General features: G+C 37.9%; 1 protein-coding gene across 1 annotated transcript in view; it reads right to left on the reverse strand.

The window, feature by feature from the left end:
- The window catches only part of LOC126209861 (mucin-17), a 154,312-nt gene that overhangs the window by 18,664 nt on the left and 121,713 nt on the right, over nt 1–13,935 (reverse strand). Inside the window, exon 17 of the mRNA XM_049938987.1 lies at nt 7,399–7,580. Coding sequence (XP_049794944.1) covers nt 7,424–7,580 — 157 coding nt within the window. The 3' untranslated portion in view covers nt 7,399–7,423. The remainder of the gene's footprint in view (nt 1–7,398; nt 7,581–13,935) is intronic.

Below are 13,935 nucleotides of genomic sequence, written 5' to 3' on the forward strand. Positions count from 1 at the left end.
CCAGAAGGTTTAGAAACCTGTCACATCAGATCATCATTCTGAATCCACACAGAAGGTAAGAGTAGAGCTTCTAAACATATGCATACAGAATTTGAAACAAAAATATAGTGAACCCCCGCTTTTCCACTTTTCAAGGGACCTCAAAAATATGGGGTGGAATACAGGAAAATGTAAAATGTGGAAAATAATGTTTTAAGCTGTAGAAGTTAAATATAGGATATCCCCGCTTTTTCGCGCTATTTGTAGAAGTACATAATAGGTGTCAAAATACTTGTCATGGACTTGTTTATTATCTAATAAAAACTGCTAATGTAATGGTAACAGATAACTGTCTGGGCAGTAGAAACATCTGACTCAATTTCATACATCATAACCGATGTTTTCGGAAAGCCTGCAGCTGTCATTCATTTTTTAAATAATGAAACACTGTACCATTTATGTATTTTTTCTTGTTGTCAAGTGCAAGTATTTTGTGTGGTGTTTACATACATGTTGTTCTGTCGCTCTTGTTGTTCTGCGTCTCTTGAACTGGACCCGTCTTTCACATTGTCTGTCTCTGTGTATCATCATTAAATAAAAAACAACCACACATAAATACTACATTTGACAACGAGAATAAATTCTTGAAATATGTTTTGCTCAGCATGAAAAAATAGGTAATTGGCACCGTGTATAGACCAAAAACATTTGAGCAACACAGAGGGAGTGAAGGTGTCAACTAGCGCTACAAGTAGCCAAATGATGAAACGTGTGAAATGTGAATTGACAAAGGTGTGAAGACGATCACAACAATCATGAAATTATGCACGTGCAGTATGGTGTTTGGAATGGTTGTGATTGGTCATGATATCCCCGTCAGCCACCACACCAAGTAGAGCTTGGCAGTGGTGGGAGGTATGACACGAATTGTTCCAACTTTTACACGTTTACTGGTTGAACTCCAGCACCTTGGTGCCAAGAAACTTAACCACATACCATATGTAAACACTGCTTGATGTCCAACATCATACCAGTGTCACTTTATTCTTCACAAACATTTTTTTTATAAAGCATAAATTGCGGGAAAATTATATAAATATGCTGATGCAAAATTGGGTGCGAATTAAGATTGTGGATGTAGGAAAGTTGATGGGAGTGATAAAAAATGTTGTAAATGGCGGGAAAACTTTAATTCCAGGAACATAAAAGTGGGGTTATACTGTATTCAGTTGCTGACTTTCTAATTGTAATCTGCACTTTTGCTGGTCGAAAATTCATTTAAACCACTCACGCAAATGGCTCTAGGTTATTGCATGTGTGTGGGTCCCTTGCCAAATAGGACTAACAGGGTATATTGAATCTTCTGCCAGAAGAAGGAGCCAATGGATCCAAATGCTTGCATACATAATACCTTTTATAAGTGTGTCCTCCTACCATTGCTTGGTGAGCAGATTGTTTTACCTATCCAATTACATTGGTTTCCAAAATCTCAAATTAATGTTATTAATTCAAAGTGTCCAATAATTAAGCAGTACATTCTATCTTGGTTCAGTCTCACCATGTCCCAGCAAGAATGAAAAATAAAATTAAGAGTACATAATCTCTAACTCATTAGTAAAAAATGTCATTGTATGCCATTTAGGGAAGCAAGATGTGAATTTGTATTCAAATCAGGGTAAAAATCAAAGTGTAAAACAATGGTTTCATTCATAACACATGTAAAACATTTTTAGATGTGACAAAATTAAAGCTACAAATGACATAATATTCTGTAACAACGACAAAATCTTCTCGAGTGATCACCCAAATTGTGGTGACATCTTGTCACAATGCTTCAGCGAGTTTTGTACCATTCATCTGTGCGTGAAGTGATGGACTACGCAATGCCAAGAGGGTTCTGGGACACTATTGTCAAAGAGGTGATACAAACATGGCTGCACCATGGCAGTGGCATCTGCAGATAGACTGGAGAAACACCAGGACGTGATGCCTGCACCAGGGCCGTGTCCCCTGACCACCATTGCATCACCCTCTTCTTTAGGTGCACGAATGGCATGCCCACTGAAGAGGTCAGCAGTCCACCGGCTATACAGATACGCTGTACACAGCATCCCGATACTTCACCTGACAATGATGGGTATGAAACTAATTGAAACATTGTGATAAGACGACATCACCACTCGGCTGATCACGTGATAAAATTTTGGAATATGCTCAGAAAGCCTGAAATCACATACTCTGCAACATTCTTAATACACTTGATGCTTAAAAATATTTATGGATAAAAGTAGAATGAACATGAAGAAGCACATGCAAACTGAAGTTATAAAACTATGCAACTGAAAATGAATATTGTTTGTATAGATACCGTATTTCAAGATACTAACATACATACATATTGTTCTTGAGTTTACAGCTGAATAATGTTGCTAAAAGTGCAGCTAGGACTTCTCTGTTACTGTAGATAAAAATGCAGTAGCAGAATTCCATCCATCCACCATGTACAAATTTATGTTAATTCCTTGCATGTCAGTACATTACTGTCCCTTTGCCATAAATGCGAGACTGCTTTATACACTCTTAAGATCTTTCATTCTTTGACATTATAGATGAAACTAGTAAAATGCTATCATCTGAGAAACACTTAGCCCAAATTAATAACGAAACAATAAATCTTTTTTTAAACTGTGACTGCTTATAGCACTTTTTCTGTGTGTTACATCTCAAGGGCTTCATTTTCTTTTCACAGCGTCTGAATACTGAATTGATTTTTTGATGAAATATTGCACACTTTTACCATTATTATTTGACTGAAAACCCGAGAAAAAATGTAATAAATTACTGAATTAAGGAATTCTTAAGCTTACAAGAGAGGTTATGACTTACAAGGGAAGTCTATGACAAATATCGGTGTTTCAAAGTGTGTGGAAAAAAGGGCATTTCTCGCCAGCTGTTTATTGAACTTTTAAGTGGTCATTTAGGTGAACAAGAAAGTGTAAAAATATTTTTTTCCATAGGATCTGTAGTTTATTTAACAAACTGCGTCTTTTGCAACTGCTGTGTCACCGGTGTTAACTTATCGATAAGATATGGGAGCCACACAGGGAGTGACTGCTCTGCTCCGCTTCCCCCCTTTCCTAATGGAAAGTAGCACAGTGACTAAAACAAGCTAATATGATGATTATAAAATAAAGAAAACATATAATACATATTGATGACATTACTATTATTATTATTATTCTTTGTTTTCTCAGACGTCATGTCTGGTCAAAAGTGGAAAGCGACGCGGACCTTGATCAAGCGTGACTTCCTTTTAACTGTACGGTATATGTTACTTTGCATTTAGGAACTTTCGGGTAATTGAACATGTATCAATAATTATAGATTTCTGTAGTTGAATATATAAGTTTGGATGTAGCTGTATTGCGTTGATGTACTGGTGGATACTGTGTGGTATGACTCCTGTAGTTGATAGTGTAATTGGTATAATGTCAACTTTATCCTGATGCCACATGTCCTCGACTTCCTCAGCCAGTTGGGTGTATTTTTCAATTTTTTCTCCTGTTTTCTTCTGTATTATTATTATTATTATTATTAGGTAGATGTGGTCTTGTTTGCTGCAGCTCTCCACACTGGTCTCTCCTGTGTGAGCCTCTCCACCCAATTCAACATGCTTGCAAAATTTGAATCTGTCTCCCTGTATAATTTTATCCCCCCACCCTCACCCCAAAGAAAAATACACTTCCTTCCATAATAAAACTCATGATCCTTTTTTTTTCCTGAGGATGGGATCTATCAGTCAATTACTTCTTTTACTCAGGGTGTGCCATAAATTTCCTTTTTTCCCCAAACTCAATTCAGCCCTTGCTCAGTAGTTATTGAGTAAATCTACCTAATTACAATGTCACCACCAACCCTAAAACGATTTATTTTTGTTCCACAAACTTTAATTCTCTTTCTAAATTTCTACTTTGTTTCCTTCAAAGCTTGTGCAATGTACAGTTTGAATAACATCGGGGAGAGGCTACAACCCTGTCTCATTTCCTTCTCAACTACTGACTCTTTTTCATGTGCTTTGACTTTTACAATTGCAGTCTGATTTCTGTACAAGTTAAAACTTCCTTGCGGATTAAAGCTGTGTGCTGGACCAGGACTCTAACTCGGGACAGCTGCCTTTCGCGGGCAACTTGTCTACCGACTGAGCTACCCAAGCAAGGTTCATGACCTGTCCTCACACCTTTACTTCTGACAGTACCTCATCTCCTACTCTCTAAAGAAGTTTTATAGCAGCACACATACTCCAGGCAAAGTGAAAATCTCATTTTCTGTACGAGTTGTACATAAACTTTAGATATCTATATTTTACCCTTTGTACCTTCAGAATTACAAAGACTGAATGCTAGTCAGCAATGTCAAAAGCTTTCCCTAACTCTCCAAATGTTATAAACACAGGTCCTATGGTCAGTATTGCCTCATGCGTTCCTACTTTTCTCTAGAACCCAAATTGATCTTCCCCAATATCAACTTCTACTAGTTTTCTCTTTCTTCTGTAAATAATTTGAGTCAGTGTCTTGCAAAAATGACTTATTAAACCAATAGTTTGGTAGTGCTCTCACCTGTCAGCATCTGCCATTGCTGGAATTACAATTATGTTGTTTTCTCTCTCTCAACCACACCAGATGGAATAGTTTTGTCATGGCTGGCGCTGCCAACAATCTCAATAATTCAGAGGGAATGCCATTTAATCCAAGGGTCTTGATCCAGTTTTGGTTTTTCAATACTCTGCCAAATTTTTCTGGCAGTACTGTCCTCATCTTCACCTACTTGCTCTTTTTTTCTACAACTGTGTCCTCAAGCTCGTTTCCCTTTTACAGCACTTCAATATGTAAATTCTATCTATCAGCTTTCTCCATTTGTTTGCACTTTTTCACTGCTATAGACGTGCTCCCTCCATTCTGTGCTGAGGGAGGCTTCTGTTACGGCCATATTGCTCATCAAATACTGGTTACTGAGCAGAGAGAGAGAGCGTTCTGGCTAATATGAAATACTTATTAACTGTTTTTCCAAAACTATTAAGTGGAAAAACTTTATTTTTGCACATCTTACAGTCTGATATTGTCACTTGATGTAGGACTGGATTTCTTTTTGTTATATGGGACTGTTACTGTGCTGCATCATGGTAAGTAAAACAAAGTGTGAAAATTTGAAGGTTTTGTAGAGGTAAAAACACACTGCATAAGCTTTACATATAGTTGATTTCAGTTCATACATTGCAGTAAATGAAATGTAGGTAATATATCAAACTTTATTTGAAATTGAGAGCAGGACGATATCTGATTTCGTTCTCGGGTTATTGGGTTTGTATATGACACACAGTCATGTGCGACGTGCCCATTCATGTCATTAAACATCATGGATTATGTGGTCATAACAATCCTCATATCTCAAATGATTCAAGCTACCGAAATGAGGCCTGACCGCCCACCCCCCAATTAGAGCACACAGTGAGGCACATCTGTTGTATACTAAATGACGAACTTTTTTATTCACCGAGATATGAAAGTAGCTTGTCCACAGGAATGAGAGGTCGGCAACTCAGGACGCATACAGACATCTCATAGCACTGCAGGAAAACCTAAGCGGTGTACATATACACATCCACAGCAGCTGCGGAATGGCGCAGCAGGATTTGTACACACATCCACAGCAGTGAAAGAATTAACATAGGCTTGGAATATCACCTCTTTCTTCCATCTCTAATTTTGCTATAAGTGACACCTGTCTTTTCCTTGGCCATGCATTCTTCTACAGACTTGCATTTGTCCTCTAGCACATTTTGCACAATATGTAAGTCTCATTTTTTAGCCACCAGTAATGCCCTTTTACCTGCTGCAATTCTATATTTTCTCCTTACATCAGTTAAGTTCTATATCCTGCATCTTGTCCAAGGATTTCTAATAGGCCTTGTCTGTTTACATACTTGATCCTATATTGGCTTCTCAGTAACATCTCTCACGGCTACTAATTTGCCTTCTGTTGTATTCCTTTCCCCCGTTTCAAACAGTCTTTGCCTAATGCTCCCTGTGTAACTCTCAACAATGTCTGATTCTTTTAATTTAATCAAGTACTGTGTCCTTAACTCGTTTCAATAAGCAGAACCACCAGTAAGTTATAGTCATAGTCCACTTCCGACCCTAGAAATGTTTTGCAGTTTTAAAATTTAGTTTTGAAGTCTCTGTCTCACCATAAACTATTTATGTCTCTAGGTCTCTTCCACATGTACACCCTCCTTTAAAATTTAGTTTTGAGATCTCTCTCTCTCAACATAACAATCTATGGGAAATCACATTCTGTCTTCACATCTCTTCCACATATACAACCCCCTTTCATGACTCTTAAACCACGAGTTAGTAATACTATTATAATGCAATTGTTTTGTGTAAAAATAATATAACCCTACAGTTTACCCAAATCCTGTGCCTTTAATTTTTTTCAGTTTTAATACTCAGTTCATAATCCATAAATTCTCATCTGCCCCAGGAAATGTTTTGCAGTTTAAGATTTGGTTTTAAAATCTGTCTTAGCGTTATATAACCTGTCTGAAACCCTTCTTTCTCTCCAGTTCTCTCTCGTGTATACAACCTCATTTCATGATTCTTAAAGCAAATGTTGGCAATATTACCATAATGAAACTGTTCTATGTACAAATAATACAACCAAATAGTGGCCATTAGGTGTGTCCATTGCTAACACAATGTGGTGACAAATTACACAACTTAATTTGGTAAACTAACTATCAATCCTAGACAAAAACATTATTGCACTTCTTTGTTCCTCTTGGTGAACACTGCCAACAAAAACATGTGTGTCTATGGCAAATTTTAAATGTAAACCATTAAATATGTTTTGTAAACACACCATTATACTCTTGCCAGTCGTAGTCAACTACATGTGGTTTTCTTGCACACTTTGATACATGAGGTCCAATTTACAGACTTGCCTTGTTAGTCTTTCACATATAAAAATTACTGAAGAGAGAAGGGAGCACAAATGAGACAGATGTGCTTTTAAGTTTAATTAAGGCATGCGCTAATGAGTGAGAAAACAGGAAGTGGGATGTGCTTATAGGCACAGTGTTAATAGAGAAATAGACTGAATAGGAAATATAAGAGAATACACAAGCTATTTTAAATGCACTATCTGTTAAAATTTTGAAGCAGCCAACAGTTATGGTGGGAAAATAGAAAGCCAAATATCAGAAACATCCTGCAGTTAGAATAGAGTTCTGATGAACAAAGACTCTGATGTACAGATTTTCAGGTTCACCCACAGTCCACAGCCAGCGTCAGACAAGAAGAGCGACAAGAGAGTTATACACACATGCTGTTACACAATCTCTATTCTATCACTGACAATTACCTGAAAGTATAAACACACTTTTTTTTTACTGCGGGGACACAGGTGACATGGTGACATCTAAGTTACGGCTCAGCACGATGCCAGTGGGTGTCACTATGGTGCTTGGTTTTGGACCAGGGACAGAACCTTTTGGCAAAGAGGTGCTTGTTGTACCACTCTTGGGCACAACTGTCACCGATAGCCTGTGGGCAAAGTCACTACAGTACAATCTAATGCTCACATTCTGGAACACTGACAACCACAACGCAAAATTACACAAAATTTTAATCTCCAAGTTCATATTACTGTAATAAGTATCTGGCTGAACAACTTTTACACCCTGCACAACTTGTGAAAAAGGGTGCCCCCAATAAGAATGCAAAATTTAATTTTTGAATGAAGCACAATAGCTACTTGGAATGTTTTTATTTTAAGTTCATTAGTGTATAAGGCACTTACATGTGGAAAATGGCATCACACAAACGTCTGCAGAAACTTTGTTCAAAAATCTCAAGTATTCTCGTTATCATAAATGTAACACTTCACTTCAGTGATGTAGCCATCCAGTTGGAAATGTGCGTAACTGTTCACGCCGACATTCCTCACAAAGATAACTACACATAAAACCACGCAACGTGTCGCAAGCTCTCGGTGGCCAGTTTCGGTCTCTGTTGGGTGAGTTAACACAAAAAATTTCTCTTGCAACAATGTCCACAATTCACATGCAGTGTAACAGGTGATGCCATCTTGCTGGAGCCACGAGTTTTTGCGGACTGCCCCCGCCCCCCTAAACTGGGGGCCAAGAAACTCATGTTGAGCCAAAATACACCATCACAGCATAACCTGCAGCATTTCATTTGCTCAAAATCAGCACCAGACTGTGGCTCATTGCGCATATACCAGTTGTCGAAGTGTTAGTCTAGGATTATTGACATCTCAAATGTGATATTTATGCCTGTTGGGAATGTGCCATAATGATGACATTCCTTCCCAAATTGTGATCCACATTTTGGTATTCCAACACCCAATTGGCAAATTCACTCTGATGCAAATGATCAGCTGGCAGTAGTAAGTGCATCAGTTGGTCCTTGTAGCTGTGTAGATGAATATAATTATTTAGAATTGACTGCACAAGTCTCCTTGAAATGTTCAATTCTTGTGATCAATGGAGAATCGTGATTCGATGACTGAGTTACACTCTGATTTGCTGAGGTAACATTTTCAGCATATTTGTTAGTTCATCATTTTTGTAGCTTATCATCAGGAACTAAACAATTTCTTTGAACTTTTCAATTACTAGTCAACCTGTCAAGAAACTGAGAACGCAATTTGCAGAGAGTCACAGAAGAACTTTCCCCATGTTTATAATACATTTTGACAGTGACCGTGTGTCGTTTGAGAGCAATTCAGTTCATTTTCATCATCTGCAATGTTTCTAGCTGACAAGTGAGCAATATCAAGCACTGCCAATTGATCAGAAAAAAATGGTTTGTAATTTAAATTGTGCATTCTTATTGGGCCACATTACCATATTTATTTTTTCGTGGGGTTTCACTGCCTCTTATGACAATCTCATAAGACGTGGTACACTAGTTTAACTGAATACAGATGGATTAAAGGAATCTTGCGGTAGGAACTATTCCAGTATCAGTCTGAAGGATAACGACCAACACGCTGTAAGGTGACTACAAATTACTGGAAAAAGAGAAGACTGTATATTTTCACTAAGACTGAACATAAATACGTGATCTTACCGCCATCTTAAAGACAGAACTTTTAATTTCTCACACTGATGTGAGCCTTTTGCATAAAATGTCAAGACATTCCGAAGGAAATGCCATTTTCACGGAACCCTATCACATAGCTTTAGTGTTTTTTTTTTCCTCAGAGGCTTCAGTAATATCACAAAAATTGACACTGCAACCACTGCCTCATCCAAATACACAGCAGTATTTATAAGCTGCCTGCAGAATTCTCAATGAGTTGCAGTCTTAAGTTACATAAATGCACGTTGCCTCACCATGTTTTATGCATGTTGCCTCGCCATGTTTTCTGATGTCAGTCACTCATCTTCCATTAAGGTCACCTATTTTGTCCAATCTTATCTCTTGGAATCTGAAAAGAAATTCACTGATCCAAGCTCTATCCACAGTCAAAAGCACATATTCCACTCTGTTTTGTTTCAATGTTCATTTGTCTGTTTCCCTACCTTTCAGAGTAATTCCCAGCACACATTACACCATTACCCATCGAACAACCATCTTCTTTGTATGCTTTCTGCACTGAAAGGCCATGTCTCACTGTTATAATTCATGACTGGTAGTGCACACTGATTGCAAGCTTTCCATTCCAGACAAATATGAAACTCAATTTAAGAAACACATTCATACATGTACAACTTCCGGTGTGTGTGTGTGTGTGTTTTCTATATCTCTGAAGAAAGACTGTCCACTCCACTTACGGTGTACACGTTTGCCATCACCATCGCATCTGTGTGATGAGTAGCAACCCATCTTATTTCAGAATCAACAGAAGAAGAGAGCAGAAATGGCCTGGAGTGTTTTCAGTTGACCAAGAACACTCCAGGCCATTTCTGCTCTCCTCTTCTGTTTATTCTGAAATAGGATGGGTTGCTACTCATCACACAGACGCAATGGTCATGGCAAACGTGTACACTGTAAGTGGAGTGGACAGTCTTTCTTCAGAGATATAGAAAAAAACACACACACACACACACACACACACACACACACACACTGCAGAAGTTGTACATGTATGAATGTGTCTACCTCTGAAGAATGTGCAGTAGTTTATAATACCTAATTGTCTACTTTCAATGTGCCCTTCTGCCACCTCTATATGGTGAGTAGCAATCTACTTGGATTTTTCACTGTTTGTTTCTCTATTTTTCTGCATATCTCGTCACTGTCTTCAAGTGGTTTTAACACTTTCCCAGTAATTAGTACTTCTTTCTTTTCAATGTATAATGGCATATAGTTCTACCTTCACAAAAGCCAATCAAAAAATTGGTCACACCCAGTAGGTGGGATAGTCCTTGGCAGAAGTAGTTCACTCAACTGGGAGATGTTGATGTAAGAACTTCTGGATTTTATTTTCCAATGCGGTTTAGCCTTAATTTGTGTAATGTTCATCATTTCCCCCTATACCACCACAAGGACGTGGTCTGTGATACTTCTTTGGGGAGGGGGGGGGGGTGCTTAACACATTTACTTTTGTACTGTCAGGTTCCAATTTCAATCGCATTGTGCTGCTTCCCAAATAACTGTATCTGGGCACTGTAGCTGTCAAATTTTCTACATAAGTGCACTGTATCTTTTTCACTCATATTCAATAGTGTCCATAGATTTCTCAGAACCTCCTCATTAGGATACCCTTTATGTTTCAGTTGCAATCTGAATGTGATTTACTAGAATCACTCCTTCAGACCTTCCTCACTTTTCCTTGATGACATGTGCATCCTCTTTTGCAAAATCTAAAGTGTCATCAAAACACCTGTTAAACTGCATAACTGTCTATTTGTAAGTATATACCACCTACAATCAGTCAATAATATTTCCATTTAGTTTTTCAATAACAATAACAACGACAACAACAACAACAACAACAACAACAACAACAACATGAGCCACTTTTTCCACTAGATGGTGAATGCAATCAAAAAGTGACATAAGCACCTCAGACTTCTCTCTTTGATATTGTTGTAGATGAATGAATGTATGCAACATCAAGGAAACTAGGACTTTAAGGAAATGTTGGATGATTCTTAATGACTCGGCACATTTTACTTGTTCAGTTGCATACTATAGAGAAGAAGAGCACAGGGATAAACATGTTTTATCCACAGAACATACGATATACACATGAAAATAAACTGGAGCTGTTTCCAAAGGCCATAGCAAATACACTTGTTGATGAAGTGATACCTCAAACATGGGATATGGAATATGGAGCACACTGCCATTTTGATGGAAGTTTTCAGGAAAACTTGCCACAATTTGAAAAATCTGTAAGACAATGTCAAGTTCATTCTACTGATTTACACTCTGCAATGAACTTGCCTGAGATTCTTGGATGAGTCATGTGGAAGGAATATTACTTTAATAGAACCGAAGTTGATTGTAACAATTCTTTCACTAATGTGGCAAAGAACAAGAGTAAGAGAAATCGTGCACATCACCAACACAAAAAAATCTGATAAGTCTTGGGTGAAAATTACTGCCACATACATATCAGTGACATCTGCTTGTAGTTTTCTAAAAAGGTGACGACTGCAGGCTGTAGGACTGGATTAAAGCTGGATAGAGAAAGCACTCTTAGAATGGAGAACGAGCTACTCTGCATCTGGCTTCTTTGCTCATTTACAACAACTTCCTGTATGCTGTGTTAACAAGATCTACAGCAGCCAGTAAAGCATCAATTATCCAAATACTGACCACAAGTAGCATCAGTTAACCGAAAGTGTTCCAGATGGCAAAATCAAATTTGCATGCGTACCACGTAGAAGTTCTGCTGCTGGCCAGTTCGATAATTTCCCCTGCCCTGCCAACTGTCATTGTTTCTGTTGTATGTTAACCTCTGAATCCTTGCTTGTGACAGACCCTCCTGTTGTCATGCTGTTCACAATGCCAACAAAACATGAATGTGTTATTATTTGAGATTCTGATAAAGCAACAGACCAGTTGAAGAAAGGTGTTTGTGGATGAAGCTCAGCTCGAGAATATGGAGTTGGAAAAGAAGCAACCACATGCCTTACAAAGAGCACTGATAATATTGCAAAATTTGTGATTGTAGTTGACAATAAGATGGAAATTTGCACAGAAAAATAAGAAAATGGCAGGAAATGGGATTTAAGCACAGTATATATCTTCGAATACTTTCCTTACTTTAGTTGGGTCTATTTTTGCATCTGAAGAACTATCAATGAATCAATTTTTATTTGAACTGACCAGTATGATTCTAAAATCTTGAGGATTTGAAGACTGTGAATGGGAAAATATTCAAGACTGGGTGGAATGTGGTGATGACAATAACTATCAATAACTGACAAATGACGAAACAGTTGCCATTGTCAATGATGAGCCAGTGAGGAAGCCTTTCACTAACTAGAGATGACAATGAAGTGCTTGCAACAACAAGAAAAATGTGGCATCCAACTGATGTCTTTAAAATGCTTGCAAAATCTAACTAAAAGAAAAAAAAACATATCTCAGCTCTCAATCAAAAAGAAATTTTGGCCTACTTTAATGGCCATTTTGAACTCTTCAAACAAGGATATGTAGTCAGTTTTTTTTTTTCTTTATAAGAAATGTGGTACAAAATATGAACTTACAGTTTTTTGTTTAATTTAGTGTTTATTTGTGTCATATTCTTATGAACAGTTGAGAGGGAAGACATACAATCTTGAGGTTTGCTGATGACATAGTTACTCTCTGTGAGACAGCAAAGGATTTGGATTGGTTGGGAGGAGGTGACCAAACAGTGAGATCATCAGTCCCATCAGATTAGGGAAAGATGAGGAAGGAAGTCTGCCATGCCCTTTCAAAGGAACCATCCTGGCATTTGCCTGAAGCATTTCAGGGAAATCATGGAAAACCTATAACAGGGCAGCTGGACGTGGGTTTGAACAGTCGTCCTCCCGAATACGAGTCCACTGTGCTAGCCACTGTGCCACCTCGCTCTGTAATGGATTTGGAAGAACAGTTGAATGAATTGGATAATGTCTTCAAGCTGTTATGAGAGGAACATCAACAAAAGTAAACCAAGGGTAAGGAAATGAAATGGATTAAATTAGGCGATGCAGACAGAATTAGACTAGGGAATAAGACACTTAAGCTAGTAGGTGTATTCTGCCATTTGGGCAGAAGAATAAGTGATGACTGCCTAACTAGATAGAAAATAAAATGCAGGCTGGCAATGCAAGAAAAGCATTTCTGAAAAACATAAATAAAAATTTAAATGTCAGGAAGAATTTTCTGAAGGTATTTCTATGGAGTGAAGACTTACACATAACTGAAACACCAACAATAAATAACACAGAATAGAAGAATTTTAAATGTGGTGCTCCAGAAGAACAGTGAAAATTGGATGGGTGCAATGAGTAACTAATGATGAAGTGCTGGACTGAAATGTGAAACAAGAAATTTATGGCACAGCTTGAGTAAAACACTGGATCAGTTGATATGAAACATCCTGCTGCATCAATGGTCAGTCAGTTTGGTTTAGGGTAACAGCTGTAGAGACTGACCAAAGCTTCAGTAGTGTAAGCAGACTCAACTGTATTAGGTTGCACTAGTTATGCAGTGATGAAGGGGCTAGCAATGAGAAGACTAACATGCACCAAATCATTCTTTTGAATGAAGACCACCGCAACAACAAACAACAAAAACAACAATATTCCTAGGACCACTGGTACAATACATTTTCGGAAATGATCAGTTACGTGAAAAACCATTTACCTGAATGAGCAGCCCCACTGCAGTTGTTTCGGATAGTTGATGCTCTACTGTAACATTACTTTTGCTTCTTCAGTATGCGCTT

This window comes from Schistocerca nitens, chromosome 10 (assembly GCF_023898315.1).
Source record: "Schistocerca nitens isolate TAMUIC-IGC-003100 chromosome 10, iqSchNite1.1, whole genome shotgun sequence".
Lineage (NCBI taxonomy): Eukaryota > Metazoa > Arthropoda > Insecta > Orthoptera > Acrididae > Schistocerca > Schistocerca nitens.